Source organism: Gallus gallus, chromosome 1 (genome assembly GCF_016699485.2).
Source record: "Gallus gallus isolate bGalGal1 chromosome 1, bGalGal1.mat.broiler.GRCg7b, whole genome shotgun sequence".
In the NCBI taxonomy this organism is placed as follows: domain Eukaryota; kingdom Metazoa; phylum Chordata; class Aves; order Galliformes; family Phasianidae; genus Gallus; species Gallus gallus.
This window is the reverse complement of record NC_052532.1, coordinates 47266542-47281803: the sequence shown is the minus strand read 5'-3', so window position 1 is coordinate 47281803 and position 15262 is coordinate 47266542. Positions and strand designations below refer to the sequence as shown.

Below are 15262 nucleotides of genomic sequence, written 5' to 3'. Positions count from 1 at the left end.
GAGGTTCAACAAGACCAAGTGCTGGGTCCTCCACTTCAGTCAACAACCCCAGGCAGCAGTACAGGCTTGGGGCAGAGTGTCTGGAAAGCTGTGTGGAAGAAAAGGATCTGGAGGTGCTGATTGACAGCCAGCTGAACATGAGCCAGCAGTGTGCCCAGGTCGCTGAGAGGGCCGGTGGCATCTTGGCTTGTATCAGCAATAGTGAAGCCAGCAGGAGCAGGGAGGTAATTGTCCTTCTGTGCTCAGCCCTGGTGAGGCTGCACCTTGAATACTGTGCAGTTTTGAGCCCCTCACTACAAGAAAGACATGGAGGCCCTGGAGCATGTCCAGAGAAGGGCAGTGGTGCCATGAAGGGTCTGGAGAACAAGTCTGATGGCGAGTGGCTGAGGGAACTGGGGTTGTTCAGTTTGGAGCTGAGGAGGCTCAGGGGAGACCTTATTGCTCTCTACAGTGGTGGAAAGGAGGATTTCTACAGTGGAAAGGAGGTTGTGGTGGGATGGGGGTCGGCCTCCCAGGTAAGAGTGATGAGAGGGAATGGCCTCAAGTTGTTCCAGAGTGTTCAGATTGGATATTAGGAAGAATTTCTTCTCAGAAAGAGTGGTGCTGCAGTGGCACAGGCTGCCCGGGGAGGTGGTGGGGTCACTGTCCCTGGGGCATTTGGAAACTGTGTGGATGTGGCACTGAGGGAGACAGTAGCCATGGTGGCAATGGGCTGACAGTTGGACGAGGTGATCTTTGTGGTCTTTTCCAAGCTCAGTGATTCTTCCATTGAGGGAAAGTTCTTAAACAGATAATGAGTGTTTAAAATCTGAAAACAAGAAGAGAGATCCAGACTGCGTAATGGAAAAGTTTTGGTGTCAAAATAACTTTTTAGCATTGTAGAAGGATTTTCTTAGTACCATATTGCAGCTTAGAAACAGTGAAGGTTCACGGAATGTAACCAATCTGTATCTTATGCCAAGGTCTACTGATGAGTTTTCAGTTTTCTCACTGTCTTTTAAAAACTTTGGAAGTAATAAGCTGTTTTTTGCCTTCAATGTGTGTTACTCTTCTCCAAGACTGTGGAAAAAGATGAGGAGAAAGAAGGCAGAGGGAAACAAAGTACATTTTGCTTTTATTCTTCAGATTATGTGGTGCTTGGTGTAGAATATGAAACTAAACACTGTTTACTAAGCTGAAGAGATGAGTTTGTTGTTTGGAACCTAGGTATCTTGAGACTTTTGACTGCTCCTTATTGTGTTAGGTTGCTTTTTTTTGTTGTTTTTTTGTGAACATGGGCAGTGGAATGCCTTGGGTTCCTAACATCCCTGCCCTAAAATTAAGCAGGTAGATCTGAGTAATGTCATTATCCTTTACGAAGGTGGGAACGAGGCACAGCAGCTAGAGGCTTGCTATGTAGCATTGAGATCACTTGCTTGTCTTGTCAGGCTCTTCCACGGTGTCCTGAAACATGTCAAATCTTAACTGTGTGCTGTTACAGGGTTTTCATGGATGAGAGACCTGCCTGCTTGGTGAGGGATGTTGTCACTCCAACAGATTGGAGGTTATTCTTTTCAGAACCTACCAGAGTAGCAGTTACTTCTTTGGCCAGAGTGGACTATTTCCTTTTTGTAAATAATTACTTACAGTTGTTTGTAAAACCTTTAAACTTCCAACTTATTTTACTAGCATAAGAAGTGTGTATTTTATGCTCATTTTCACACTTCTGAGTATTCCACGTCCATGTAGTTTTGTGGAAACTAAGCCGTTGTTATTTTATAGCCAGCCAAAGAACATGAAAGTGTGCATTTTTCCTAGAAAATGCATCAATCAGGTTCTCTCTCTGCTTCTACTGAAGTATTTACAGGGTGTGTTCTTCATGACTGACCTTATTGGCTCAGGTAGTGTGTGGAAAAACTTCACAACACAGTGTAAGTGGAACAATCTGCATTGTTCGGAATAAGTCTATATGTAATCTGAACTGTTATGGAAAGCATTAGCGTGGTGTTTATGGCAAGCAGAAGCTGCACCTAGTGTAAGAATCAAGTCTGAAAAAGAGTACAACAGGTAGTAAAGAACTGCTTGAAATGGCAGGAGAAAACAAGGAGAAAGTTACAAAAGTTGTTCTGTATTTCCTTAATTCCCAATTCCTTCCAATTTTCAGTTTGGTTTACCTTATTTTTGCAAATGCATTGTAAATTTGAATGCTGATTCTGCACACATTTTATTTGTTCTCTTAAAGTTGTGCTGAAGTTTTGTTTGTCAGACAACTGTTCTGTAAGGATATTAAAAATTAATACATCTACGGAACCACCATGAATTAATCAGGAGCATTTTGGTTATATTGTATGTGATCTCTTTCAAGCCATTTTCACGATAGGTTTACTGAGAAATAAGTTTAGAGATTTAAGTAGTGTTGAAGATTACTGTGTGTACAGGCAGATGATACAGTAGTGCAGAGCGTTCTTAGGAAGAAGGCTGTTTAGATAGTGCCCCTGAGGAATAAAGTTGCTTTATGATTATGCAGTGAGGAGGAATAAAAAACCCAAAGCAACGTATTTGTCTTTTTTGAAATCTGGTATTTCTCCTGCTGAAGCCTTGAGGTTTTTTTTTGTATTGAGGAGACACAGAACTATATAATTGAGCATCTTCCACTCGGAAGTTTATTGTTGAAGTGTACATCATTGTAATTGCAGTTTTCTTGTACAAGCAGATTGGACAGAGGATATCAGATTGCTGATAGAACACTAAGAGCGTTATAAGAGCTTACACAAAATAATTTGTTTCACAGATTTCGCTGTGAGAATAGTTGCTAACAACTGATTACATGACAGATATGTGGTTTTTGGCAGGTTGCAGGGCCACCCAGGTTTCTCGATCAGTAGCTCCTGTAGTTCTTTGCATGCCTTTGCAAGCAGATGCTATCCAAAGTTCAGACCTCTGTCATTCCATCATCTTTTCATTAGAAGAAACAGGAGAGGAATGTAAGAGGAGCTCACACTCTGGCTGTGGCTGTCAGTACTCCCAGGCTTTGCAGTGTGGATCCAGGAGCCGTGCTCCTACAGGTGTGAGGCAGGCTCCTAGGACAGGTTTTGTGGCAGCTCTGCTATTCCACTTACTGCAGAGAATAATACCAGGGCTTTTGTTTTCTCAAACCAGTTGGCTTCTGTTCTCAGACTCCCAAAGGAGCAACCCTGGGACGCAGCTACCCAGGAATCTGGAAACTGTGTGGTTGTTGCTTCTGGAACAACAACTGTGTTGTGGCTGCTCCCATTGCTTGGGGATCTGGAGACTGTAGAAAAATTATCATAACTAGGCATCTGTAGTTTGGTTTTGTGATAAACCTCTTAAATGTCCTTCAGATGTCTTAACAAATGGCCTATGAAGAGCCATATCCAAATGTTAGGATTATATTGTCTCCACGATGCTATTTAGGCTGAGGCATCTTTTCAAAGGGAGGATAGTTAACAATGAATTTTTAATTTTTTTTAATTATCATATGAAGTTACATTTTACATATATATTATTTTTTGACAAGCTTAATATACTAAAACTCATACCCTGTGAAATCAGCATGATGAAAATGTGCCAGTCTTCATACCATGGCAACAAGTACAGTCAGGTAGAAAAAGTCCTATTCTCTTACCTCTGTAGAGTCATGGTTGTGAAGTGCGACCTTTAAATACGTGTATTTGAGGCACTGAATGGAACAAGTGATGTGGATTCAGGAATCTCAGGTTAGGCAAAGCAACAAAGTTTTCTCCTACTTCAAAATACACTAAAGGTCCAGGATGGCTGTCTTCTCACGTTGCAAATATGCTGAGTATCTCCGAAACCACTTTGCTGTATCATGTAGATCTTTGCTGCATGATTGAAGTTTTCTACATATGGTGTTCATTTAAATACAGCTGCAATATGGTGGTATCAGGCAGCAAGGGATATTCTTGTGGGAATCTAGCACTTCACACAGCTCTTTCCTTTTCAATTATTTAATGTCATAATGTATAACTGTTGTGACTGCAGTTCTCTTCAGCGACAAATCTCTTACATTATTGTATCACTCCTTTTTCCCTTTGAACTTGATCCCTTGTGTGTCCCCTGTGTCCCATTCCCTGCAGCGATCCCTGCTGGCTCTGGTGGAGATGGGTTTGTTGGACTATCCTTACTACCAAAATGAGCACCAGAAGCTTCTCAGAAACTGTGGCAACTGACCACTTGCTTTCATCAGGAATAGGGGCCTTTTGTCTGAATACCTTGCCCTCAGGTAACTTCCCCTCTCCCACCTTTGTAGATTAAATGTAAGAGGGAGTGTGTATTTATACAAATTTGGCACTAAGATGAGCTCTATAAAATGTTAACTGAGTTTTCTCTCTTTTGCTTGCTTTTGAAACTTACTGTTGTGCAAAAAGTAGTTGCTTTCTATGCAGTTATGTTTAAAAACAAAAGAAGTCCTATACTAATTATACAGAACTGGTTTGTGAAGTATACCTGCAATCCCTTTATAAACATATGTTTGTATGTAATTTCTAAATGTAATCTTCTAGGTGGTTCCTCATATCTTTAGGCTACTTGACATTTGCTATGTATCGTTTTCACCTCAATGTTTATTTTGTTTGGATCCACAGATGCTTGGGAGGTTCAGTGAACGTTTAGTGTGATTTGTATAAGAGAATAGCTGTGGGTTCTGGTTTTGTTTTCTTCTTCTTTTTTTTTTTTGAAATTTCTGAAAATGTCTTAGCAAAAAACCCTTGGTTTGTCCTCACATCCGATCACTTTGCATTAATAAGATATCTGTTACTGTTACATAAATCAATGGTACAGTTTCCAAAAGGCGTCAGATGATCTCATGCTTTTATGCCATACCACTGCTGTTTCTTGGTTTTAATTTATAAAATTATTTTGCATCAAGTGGCTTTTTTTTTTCTTTTTTTCTTTTTCTTTTTTTACATTAGCAGCAGAATGTTGTATTTTGACTGGAATGTAACTTACCAAATATCAACAAATTCTCATAATGTGACACATTTTTACTGCCCACAGTATGGAAATTGCATGTACTTTCCCAGATGTCTTAGAATGTTAAGGACTTTATTTTCCTATAGTCAACGTTCATGTTAAGGTCTGTAATGTAGAAGATTGTCATATCTCTAACAAGTTTTATGGACTTGATCTTATTGACCATTTGTATGCACAATAAGTGATACATGTCGAGTAGAGTAGTGATGCATGTGAGTAGAGTGGTGTGAAGTTTTATCAGGAATGAAATAAATATAAAATAATTACAAAATAAAAGCAATATTTTACTTACAGAATCATTATCATTCATGCAGCATAAGCTCCTCATCTGTGTGTAGTGCTTGGCTATGTCTGAACAGATTTGGTGCATAGCGCATCATTAGATAGTAGCTATTGATGACAGCTGCTGTTTCTGTTCTATCTGTACCCAGTGAGCAGTGCATACCTCTGGGGGGAGATTTATATACTGGCAGCTCAAGAGAGTTGGTGGGAATGTTTCTATTGGAGAAAGTATGGAACAAGACAATAAAAGTATGGAGAAAGTATGGAACAAGTGAATGGATGAGTATATTAAATTGTTTTTAGGAATTAAGCTTGAGTAGGAGTCCACACTGAAGCCCATCTGTATAGTGATGAAGTAGAAGCAATTATTGGGAAAATATCAGAAAAGCTGATGTAATACTCAGGCACCCAGCCCCCAGAATGGGAGAGAGAAGGGGGTGGTGTGAGATGTCATGGAAGGGAGGGTTGGGTGTTGAGTCAGTATCTTAATTAGTGGTTTGCCTGGTGAGTGGGTTGGGAAAAGAAGATCTGTCTTTACGCTATGCTAGGTCGAAAGCCCTGATAAGAGTTAGGTGTTTCAAGTTATGTATAGTAGCCTGAAATGTCCCACCTGAAGTTGTAGGATTGTAGGTGGTGTCATGGTATTGTCGTGTGTTCTGTAATCCGTAGCCAGCCAAGAGCAGTAGCTCCAGGTAGGGATCGCAAACAGGCGAATGGCCTCTTGATCTCTGTAAACTTGGCCTCTGAGCACCTTTGCAAGACGATGTCCAATGTCTGCTCATGGAGATCCTCACCACGCTGGGTGTCCAGCAAGTCATACTGAATGCAGCTCTCCGTCTTGCTCTCAGTCACCAAATACACACTTGACAATTCTACAGAAGTTCAAGGCCTGGTTAAATAGAGCATGCAGGTGTTTGTGTGGGCTGGCCACGTTAACTATGGGTAAAGGGGTAAGACCTTTTTCCTGTACCGGTTGATGTCAGAAGGTGGAAGAAAGAAGTAATCTGGTGCCATAGGTAATGTCAGGCGCTCTTGAGAAATCTACAGGTTGTTGCAGCTACTACAGTTGGTACTGCCATTTACGAGACTCCTATGAATGCCTGTATGAAAATAAGGAGAATGGCAGCCCTTGAAGTGTATGTATCCTGGTAAGGGCCTTTTGACAGAAAATTGCATTGGTGTTCTGAGAATTCATGCAAAATGCATTGTGGCAGATACAGATTACTTCTCTGTGAAGACTGGAGGATAGCCTTTGAGACCACAAAGATTACACCCACTGTTCACCTGTCTACTGGTTACCTGCAGGATGCTAATAGTGGTGGTGAGATTTTACAGTGTTATGGCAATTCTTTTTTTTTCTGGTGCAGATTGTGAGAGAACTATTGTTTGTGGGAGGTTTTTAGCCCAGAAATACTAAAACTTACCCTTACAAGCGTTTATTTGAAGCCTAATGTATTGTGAGCATACTTCAGAGAAGAACTTGCAGTGTTTATGTGTCGCAGTCTGGGCAGATGTACTGTGTTGTAGGTGTAGAATGTGTTGCATCCATAGAAATCCTATCATGATTGCCTTTTTTTTTTTCTATTTCTGCAAAACTTCTGATTTTTGTGCTGCATTCTCTTCTGGTGTTTTGTGGTCATTACAGTGTTCTGTAATGTGTGTTTCTGTTGGTTCTAAAGGTGTTCATCAGTTTCATATGTGTTTTTTTTATTTGTTTGTTTTCTTGTTTTTTTTTTTTTTAATGAGAACCTAAGTAATTTTCTTTGCAGTGTTCATTTCATCATTAATTATTGTTTATCCTCTCTATTTTTAAATTGGCTTCAATATTTTAAGAAATGAATATAGCATCCAAAGTGAGGACACGCATAATTTCTTGGTGATATTTAGAACTACTTCCCATTCATTCTTTATAGATATAGTAGTACTTGATGCTTCTCGTGTGCCAGGCAGTTTTTCATCAATTTTCTCTCATCTTCTCTATTTCCTTTAAATACCCTTCACTTAAAACCAAGTAACTTCCATGAATTTTCTCTTTAATGTCTGGTATCTTGCATTATCACAGAGTTAGCTGTTGCTGCAGAGACATTTGCAGATCTGTTAATTTCCTCAGAAAGTCAGTTTTCTGATGGGACTTGATGAAAGTGACTTTAGTGTTACCTGTCAACTATCAAACATTTTAACTCAACCTGTGGAGCTAAAACTAATTTACTCTAAATCTTCCATAAGGTGTAGTTAATGATTTCATGCTGGGTGAAATACTCCATTAAAACTAGAGCATCCCTGGGGCAGCCAGAATTCACTCACAGGTGAGTGAAGTAAATACCGTCGTGTGCCTTTGGATTTCCACTTATCCTTTGGGTGTAGTAGATGTTGTTGCTCTTGTGTTCTCCTCGCTAATTTCTACTAACCTCAAGCCACTTAATGTATGCTTAATATCTGTAGCAGCTTTTGTGACATCTTGATTGAAGTTTATTTAAAGTACCAAGAAATGTACAGTTGCTTGATTCTGAAGTGTTTGAGTAGGTCTGAAGGATGAAAATGGACAACTTCTACAGAGGTCCCATACCCAATCGTGATTCAGACTTCTGTAATTTCTCTATTAAATCACAGAATCACAGAATGGCCTGGGTTGGAAGGGACCTCAAGGATCATGAATCTCCAGCCCCTCTGCCAGGCAGGGCCACCAGCCTCCCCATTTACTAGACCAAATCCAGAGGTTATAGCTTCTGTTTGACAAACTTGACAAGGCAACTAATGTAGGCTTTGTGGAGCACTGCTCTAAAACTCATGTAATCTGTTGATTCCATTTTACAAACGACTAGCCTGTCCTTTTTAGTATAGCTTCTTACCCTGTACTCTAGTGTGGTTTTTCCTCCTGCTTTCATTTCTTGGCCATTTTTCCTGGCTGCATTGTGGAGTACCCATGCAGAACTCCAAGCCTCTCTTGTCACAAGCAAAACATAAAAATGTATTGAGCAAAGAAAAAATTTATCTCCTGTATGGATTTTTTAGTTCTTTTAGGGAGACCTCTGGATTACTATTCACTGTAGTCCTAACAAAATATAGTGATTGTAACTTACTACTCTACATATGATTTTCAGTACTTTGCTGTTATTGTGGTGTTGTTTGCTTTTCACTGAACTCTTAATCAGTAGTCTTTAAATGGAAAATTGAACCATTCATCTAACTGCACAGTATTGTTGTGTATGTGTACATACTCTAAGGGGAGTGATGTCAAGTTACTCGTGGTATTGCTAACCTTGTATTTCTGGTTTCTTACACTAAAGCGTCCCATATTTTGTAACATTTGTCTTATAGAATTGATTATTAAATTGAATTGAAATTTGTGCTATCGGGTATAATAAGTCAAACCTCAAACTGTATGTTTTGAGAAGGGAAGGATATTTTGTTTAATTGAAACTGAATCAATGAAAGCATTTTTGCAAAGAATAGCTTGTGGTATTAATAAGCCAACTATGGATTGGCTCAGAGTGATGTTTTACTGCCTTAGCAAAACAGTGTGACAGAAAATGTTGGTGAACTCAACCATGCACTTTATTATATTCCTGTTCCTCTTGCCCTTTACTTTTATTGTTCCATGTTTTCCTTTACTCTCTTCCTGTATGAAGTAGTGGTTATTTAACACTGTCTGATCTCTCGAAAAGAAAGCTCATGGGATGTTGTGCTGGGAAGTGGCTGTGTTGCCTAGGCTTCTGCTCCCGGTTTGACCCAGTTTTTAGGCAGCAACTAATTTGTTCTAAGGAATGTACATCAGGGTGAAAAACAAATGGCATGGTGAGGGAGCTGTTAGCATGAACCAAATCAGAGAGAAGAGTGTGTACATATCATGGAGTTGTTTACACTGTTGATTCCACATAAATATATGAAAAGCTCAGAGAATTTTACAGTGCTTTTCCATATAACATGTTCACTGCATCAAATATGATCACAGACTTCTGATTACTACTTATGCAGAATAACAAGATTGTGTTAATTTTTTGGTAAGCATCTCTCTATTTTACATAAAATCTGTATAATAAATGTGATAGTCTACTATGTTGGAATCATTAGATTGTGGAATTGTTAAGGTTGGAAAAGACCTCTAAGTCACTGAGTATAACCATCAAAGTTCAAGAAATTTATGCATGCCGGGTTACAGTACTAAGATGACACGGTAGTTCTTTAGATATTTGCTAGTCTAAAAAGCTGTGCAGTGTTCTTAAACTTTCATTGACAATGAGCACTTGAAAACATCTCCAAGGCATTGTTACTACCAGTGATTTCAGAATAGTATTAACATTCAATTTAACAATATAATTAAAACTTAATACTATTAAAATACTAAGTTTCACATGTAATCAGGGTAAGATTGTTGGTGATGGTCTTGCTGGCTCATAGCAAGTTGACTGGAACCTGATCTAGAAGCACATCAACATCCCTGTGACTCATATTCAGGGCATGTCCTGGTTTGATGTACGATGGGATCGTAGAACAAAGCCATTTGGAGAGTAGTAGTTGTCCCTAATGTTTTTTATTTGTTCATTTGTTTTAATGGAAAATGCTGTTATTCTTCTTGGTCGGACCTTTTGATTTCCTCCACGAAGTTTTGCATTCTTCTGAATTGTAACTGGTGTGATCACACTGTATTTTTGCAGGGCTAGCTACCCAAATAGGCAACTCATATTTATTTATTTATTAGTTAGAAGAGACCATATAAAACTAAAGCATTTCCTGTTATTTGAAGTAGTATGAAATGGTAGAGTGGTAAGTTACAATTACTATATTTTGTTAGGACTACAGTGAATAGTAATACAGAGGTCTCCCTAAAAGAACTAAAAAATCCATGTGGGAGATGAATCTTTTCTTTGCTCAAAACATTTTTATTTTGAAGTTTTGCTTGTGGCAAGAGATACTTGGAGCTCTGAATGTTCCTGTGAAACAAATGAGTTTAGAAGGAACAGGGAGTCATCAGAGACGTGCGGTTATGGCATCCTCTGTGGGGAAGAAATGGCCCTGTAAAAAGCAGATGTGGTCATAGAATCATAGAACTGCTCAGGTTGGAAAAGACCTTAAAGATCACAGAATCACAGAATGGCCTGGGTTGGAAGGGACCTCAAGGAATCTCCAACCCCCCTGCTGGGCAGGGCCACCAGCCTCCCCATTTACTAGACCAGGTTGCCCAGGGCCTCATCCAACCTGGCCTTGAACACCTCCAGGGATGGGGCATCTACAACCTCTCTGGGCAGCCCGTTCCAGCACCTCACTACTCGTGGTAAAGAACTTCCCCCTAACATCCAGCCTAAATCTTCCCTCTTTCAACTTAAAACCGTTCCCCCTTGTGCTGCTATCTACCCTTTCAAAGAGTTGACTCCCTTCCTGTTTATAGGCTCCCTTCAGGTACTGAAAGGCTGCAATGAGGTCACCCCGCAGCCTTCTCTTCTCCAGGCTGAATAAGCCCAGCTCCCTCAGCCTGTCCTCGCAGGGGAGGTGCTCCAGCACCTGATCATCTTTGTGGCCCTTCTCTGGACCCTCTCCAACAGCTCCCTGTCTTTCTTGTACTGGGGGCTCCAGACCTGGACACAGTGCTCCAGATGGGGCCTCACAAGAGCAGAGTAGAGAGGGACAATCACCTCCCTGTCCCTGCTGGCCACCCCTCTCATGATGGAGCCCAGGATACCATTTGCTTTCTGAGCTGCAAGAGCACACTGCTGGCTCATGTTAAGTTTGTCATCCATCAGGACTCCCAGGTCCTTCTCTGCAGAGCTGCTCTCAAGGACTGCTCCTTCCAGTCTGTATAGATGCCTGGGGTTCCTCCGGCCCAGGTGCAAAACCCTGCACTTTGCCGTGTTGAACCTCATTAGGTTCACCCGGGCCCACCTTTCAAGTCTGTCAAGGTCCCTTTGAATGGCCATCAAGTCCAACCACAACCTAACTATACTACCCTCACTAACAACCCTCCACTACATCATGTCCCTGAGCACCACATCTAAACGGTTTTTAAACACATCCAGGGATGGTGACTCAACCACCTCCCTGGGTAGCCCATTCCAGTGCTTAACCACCCTTTCTGTAAATAAGTTTTTCCTGATATCCAACCTAAACCTCCCCTGGTGCATCTTAAGGCCATTTCCCCTCACCCTGTCACCAGTGAGAAGAGACCAACCCCACTCTCGCTGTAAGAACCTTTCAGGTATTGGAAGAGAGCAATAAGGTCTCCCCTCAGCCTCCTTTTTCCCAGACTAAACAGCCTCAGTTCCCTCAGTCTCTCCTCGTAGGGCACATTCTCCAAGCCCTTCACAAGCCTTGTTGCCCTTCTTTAGTCCTGCTCCAGCGCCTCAATGTCCTTTCTGTACTGAGCTGCTCAAAACTGATCAGAGTCGTCACATGTTACAAAGTTACTATGGGTTTGGGGGAGATGTCACTGCATTGCAAGCATCTGCTCGTCAGTGGTGTTCTAGCCGTAGAAATGGAATGAAGAGATGTGCTTCTAGAGGTGCCTAAGCCTGAAATACCTTCTTCACTACTCACCCACTGGAGTTCCATTCTGTTGCTTTCGAAACGAGAGGTAGAGTCTTCCTGGTAGATATCCTCTTGCATTGGCCTAATGCTAGACGAAGCAGCAGACAGCATTCTCTCTGGCTAGAGGAAGGGTAACATATTCAAAGCAACACTCTCAGAAGAATTTAAAAATAAAAACACAAAATATCAACCCTATGTAGAACATGGAGGGAAGTGCTGCTGCTTGCTGAGATCGTCTCCCTGTCCTTCTGCTCCTTGTCGGTAAGGACTGGTTCCTATCTTGTTTGCTTGAAGAATGTTCAAAATTGGCTTTATTGTCTCTGCTCTCCTCAATAGTGTTTTAGGATCTTTCTCGCTGTGAAGTTTGGCAACGTGTTCCTGTAGATCCCCTGGGTTTCTCTGTGACTTCACTGCAGCTGAGACCAAGCTGACGGTTATATCTGCCTCCACGTTGTATGGTATTTCTTGTGTGGCATTTCTCGTGTGGCATAACTGTGGGGCGCCCAGAGAGGAGTTCCTACAAAGAGCATCAGTTTCAGGGGACCATGTGTATATATGAAATAATATTTTGGCATTTGCTGTATAAATGTGACTTAAGAATTAGACGTTGCTATTATTTTCTAAATGATCATCATCTAGAAAGTTGATACGCTGTGATGTGACTGAAAACATTCAATGTCCACTTCTTTATTTTAGAAATTTGTATCAAGCAAGGCAGGTGAGACTTGGCAGTATGATTTCTGATACGTGAGGCATCACATCTTGCAGTTACTGACAGGGTGGTTTAATGAGGTGCATTGTTCAGATCATTTTGCTCCTTCTTGTTAAGAGGACCGAAGAAAGGTAACTGGAAAACTGAATAATTTAAGTCCTTTATTCCCCACGTAATGTTTCTAAATGGAACATTTAGAAGTACATTAGTTGTCCAGGAAAATGTATTTGTCAGTACCCTTATCTTAATATGTTTTTACTGCTGTAATTATTAAAATATATTCTTGAATCAGCGCTCTTTCCTTCTGGATTATTATTCTTAAGCAGTGCAGAAACACTGTTCTATCAAAGCAGCATGCCTGGTATTATTTGCAAATACACTCTGGATAATGTCAGATTTGGTATAATTTAAATAAATAAATAAGCTTTTAATTATGAACAAACTTATGTGCTCACCCCCACCTCCAAATGAATTGATCTTTGAGAGTTCCTCTTTGTGATTAAACTGACAGCTGATGAAATCCTGTAGGTTTTCACGGTGGCCGGTTGAATCTTTATAGGAATGGTAAACTGAGCATTTTGGTTTTGTCAGCCTTGGTAAACATACCTCCAAAGCTTACAATCACAGCAGTGCAATGAGGCAGTTGGACTGAGAAAATTCTCGCCGTGTTTCAAGACACAGTTGGAAACTATTCAGAGAAGCGTGCCAGGCTTCTTCACCACCTTCATCCATCTCGTCCTGACTGTCTTACTTAATAAGGACCTCATAGTTTGTATAGAAACCAAGCTCTTGAACAAAAAGGATTTATCTGAGTGGCACCAGAGCAATTGTTTCAGACAGACAGACCTTTGCTCTCTGCCTGGGGAATAGCAGCCCAGGCGGATTTCAGTGGGAAAAGTCCCAAGTTATAAAGCAAACAGCAGTATTTTTTTACTGCATAATCTTCCCAAATTAGACCTGCTCATGAGCAGAAGCAAATTGCCATGGCAGGATGAAGGTGTGGATAAATATAGCCCATTCTTTTGCTTGCAGTAGGTATAATGCTCTGGTTGTTAACTTCGTATATCAGATTGATCTTTCAAGCTTCTAACGTATTATAAACACTATATGTTTGTGTGTCTGTTTTGTATTTATGCATACGTATTATAAAAGTTTTTTTATTAAATACTGTGATTAAAATAATACTGTAAATGAAACTTTTCATTTTGAAATCTAAAATATGTATGTACACATATGGAAAGGTACTGTTTAAAAACAGCACGTTTTTGTTACCCATCCTGAGTGAATCCTCAGCCATTCCTGCGTGCTCCAGGAACGTTACGGAAGCTTTGAACTTTCTTTCTTTTGAAAGGCTGAAGAGTGAAATGGAATTCTGTGCTAGCTCATATGGCTTAAAATAAGCAGTTACATATTCTGAATTAAGTGTTTGTTATTCTGGCTGATGGGCAGTTTGGAAAATGTCTCATATTTCATTGTTTATGTACTTGTAAATGGGGTTGGTGAGATGCAGAAATGCCGAGGGACAAATCAAATGCAAAGTTCTATGGTAATTATGATTTTCAGAGTGAAATAGCATCTGAGGTAACGTCCATTCCCCCTCACTATGCTGCCGGGCCATTCCTGTAACTTAAGTTGTCAGCTGAGTGTGTGGGACAGCTCTCATTCGCTTTATGTGTGAATGGAAGCTTTAAGATGCATGTTTGTTCTTAGGTTCACCAAAAATCTGTCACCTGACAAGATCAACCTGAGCACGTTAAAGGGGGAAGGTCAACTGACCAACTTAGAGTTGGATCAAGAGGTGCTTCAAAACATGCTGGATCTGCCAACATGGCTTGCTATAAACAAGGTCTTTTGCAATAAAGCATCCATTAGGGTGAGTATTTTATTATGCTGGAGCGATAGTTAATCCAATCTTTTTTTCCCCTTCTGTCTCTGTAAGCTTTTGAGCAGAATTATATCAACAGAAAATTGCAGTAAGTACTTGATGAAATTTTAGAGAAAAGCAAAGGTGTTACCAGCAGTAACTGATTCTCACTGATTTTCCTTTGTCGTACGATGACATGAATTACTTACAGAAACAATGACAATAACCTGAGACTGTTTTTTTTCATTGTGTAGAATTATTCCTCTACGTACAGAAATAAAAGTAGAGGTATCATCTTCTATTTGCCCATGGTAATGAGTACTCTTTAGCTTACTATGCTCTTTTTCATGTTCTATTTCTTCTCTTTTACACTTTTTTAATTGCTTTCTCTCTCCTATTTCCAAAAATATCCTTGAGAGGTTTTTATCTTTATGGGAAATGTGGAAATGCTCTACGACTAGCCAGCGCTGCCTGGTGGTTGCTAATTGAAGCAATGTATATCATCTCCTCTCCTACATTATTCCAGTATTTAAGAAATGAAGCTATGGGTTGTTGTGACAGAAGTTGTCTGGTGACATTTTAGGAGTTCTTTATATATTTTTTTTAATTGGAGTTTGTTTTGATTTTTCTCAATGAAGAGAGCTAATGATTTGTTATAGACATCCAGTTATTTGTAGGCCACTGCAGCAAATGTGGATTTTTCTTCCTTTTAAAGGAAAGAATGTGGAAGACATTGCTCCCTTTGCTGATGCTTGACAATCCTGTGTTAAAGAAACATATTCTATTTCGTTCCTCTGTTTTTCCTTCCAGTGCTAAGTAAATTTTCAAGTTTTATTTCTAACGCCTGAATCAAATACATATATATGTAGAGTTGTAGAATATCCTGAGTATGG

The 15262-nt window shown here is 40.2% G+C and overlaps 1 protein-coding gene across 8 annotated transcripts in view; it reads left to right on the top strand.

Annotated features, from left to right (window-relative positions):
• UHRF1BP1L (UHRF1 binding protein 1 like) overlaps positions 1-15262 on the top strand; it is a 54266-nt gene that overhangs the window by 2551 nt on the left and 36453 nt on the right. For 2 of the 8 annotated variants that reach the window (XM_416170.8, XM_046899015.1), the window contains exon 2: positions 14216-14378. The exons of 1 other annotated variant lie outside the window; for it this stretch is intronic. In XM_416170.8, coding sequence (XP_416170.2) covers positions 14216-14378 — 163 coding nt within the window. Of the gene's footprint in view, positions 1-4124; positions 4244-12992; positions 13541-14215; positions 14379-15262 lie in introns of those variants that run through there. 5 more of the 8 variants (XM_046899009.1, XM_040703244.1, XR_005861231.1 and 2 more) reach the window with 5 other exon arrangements.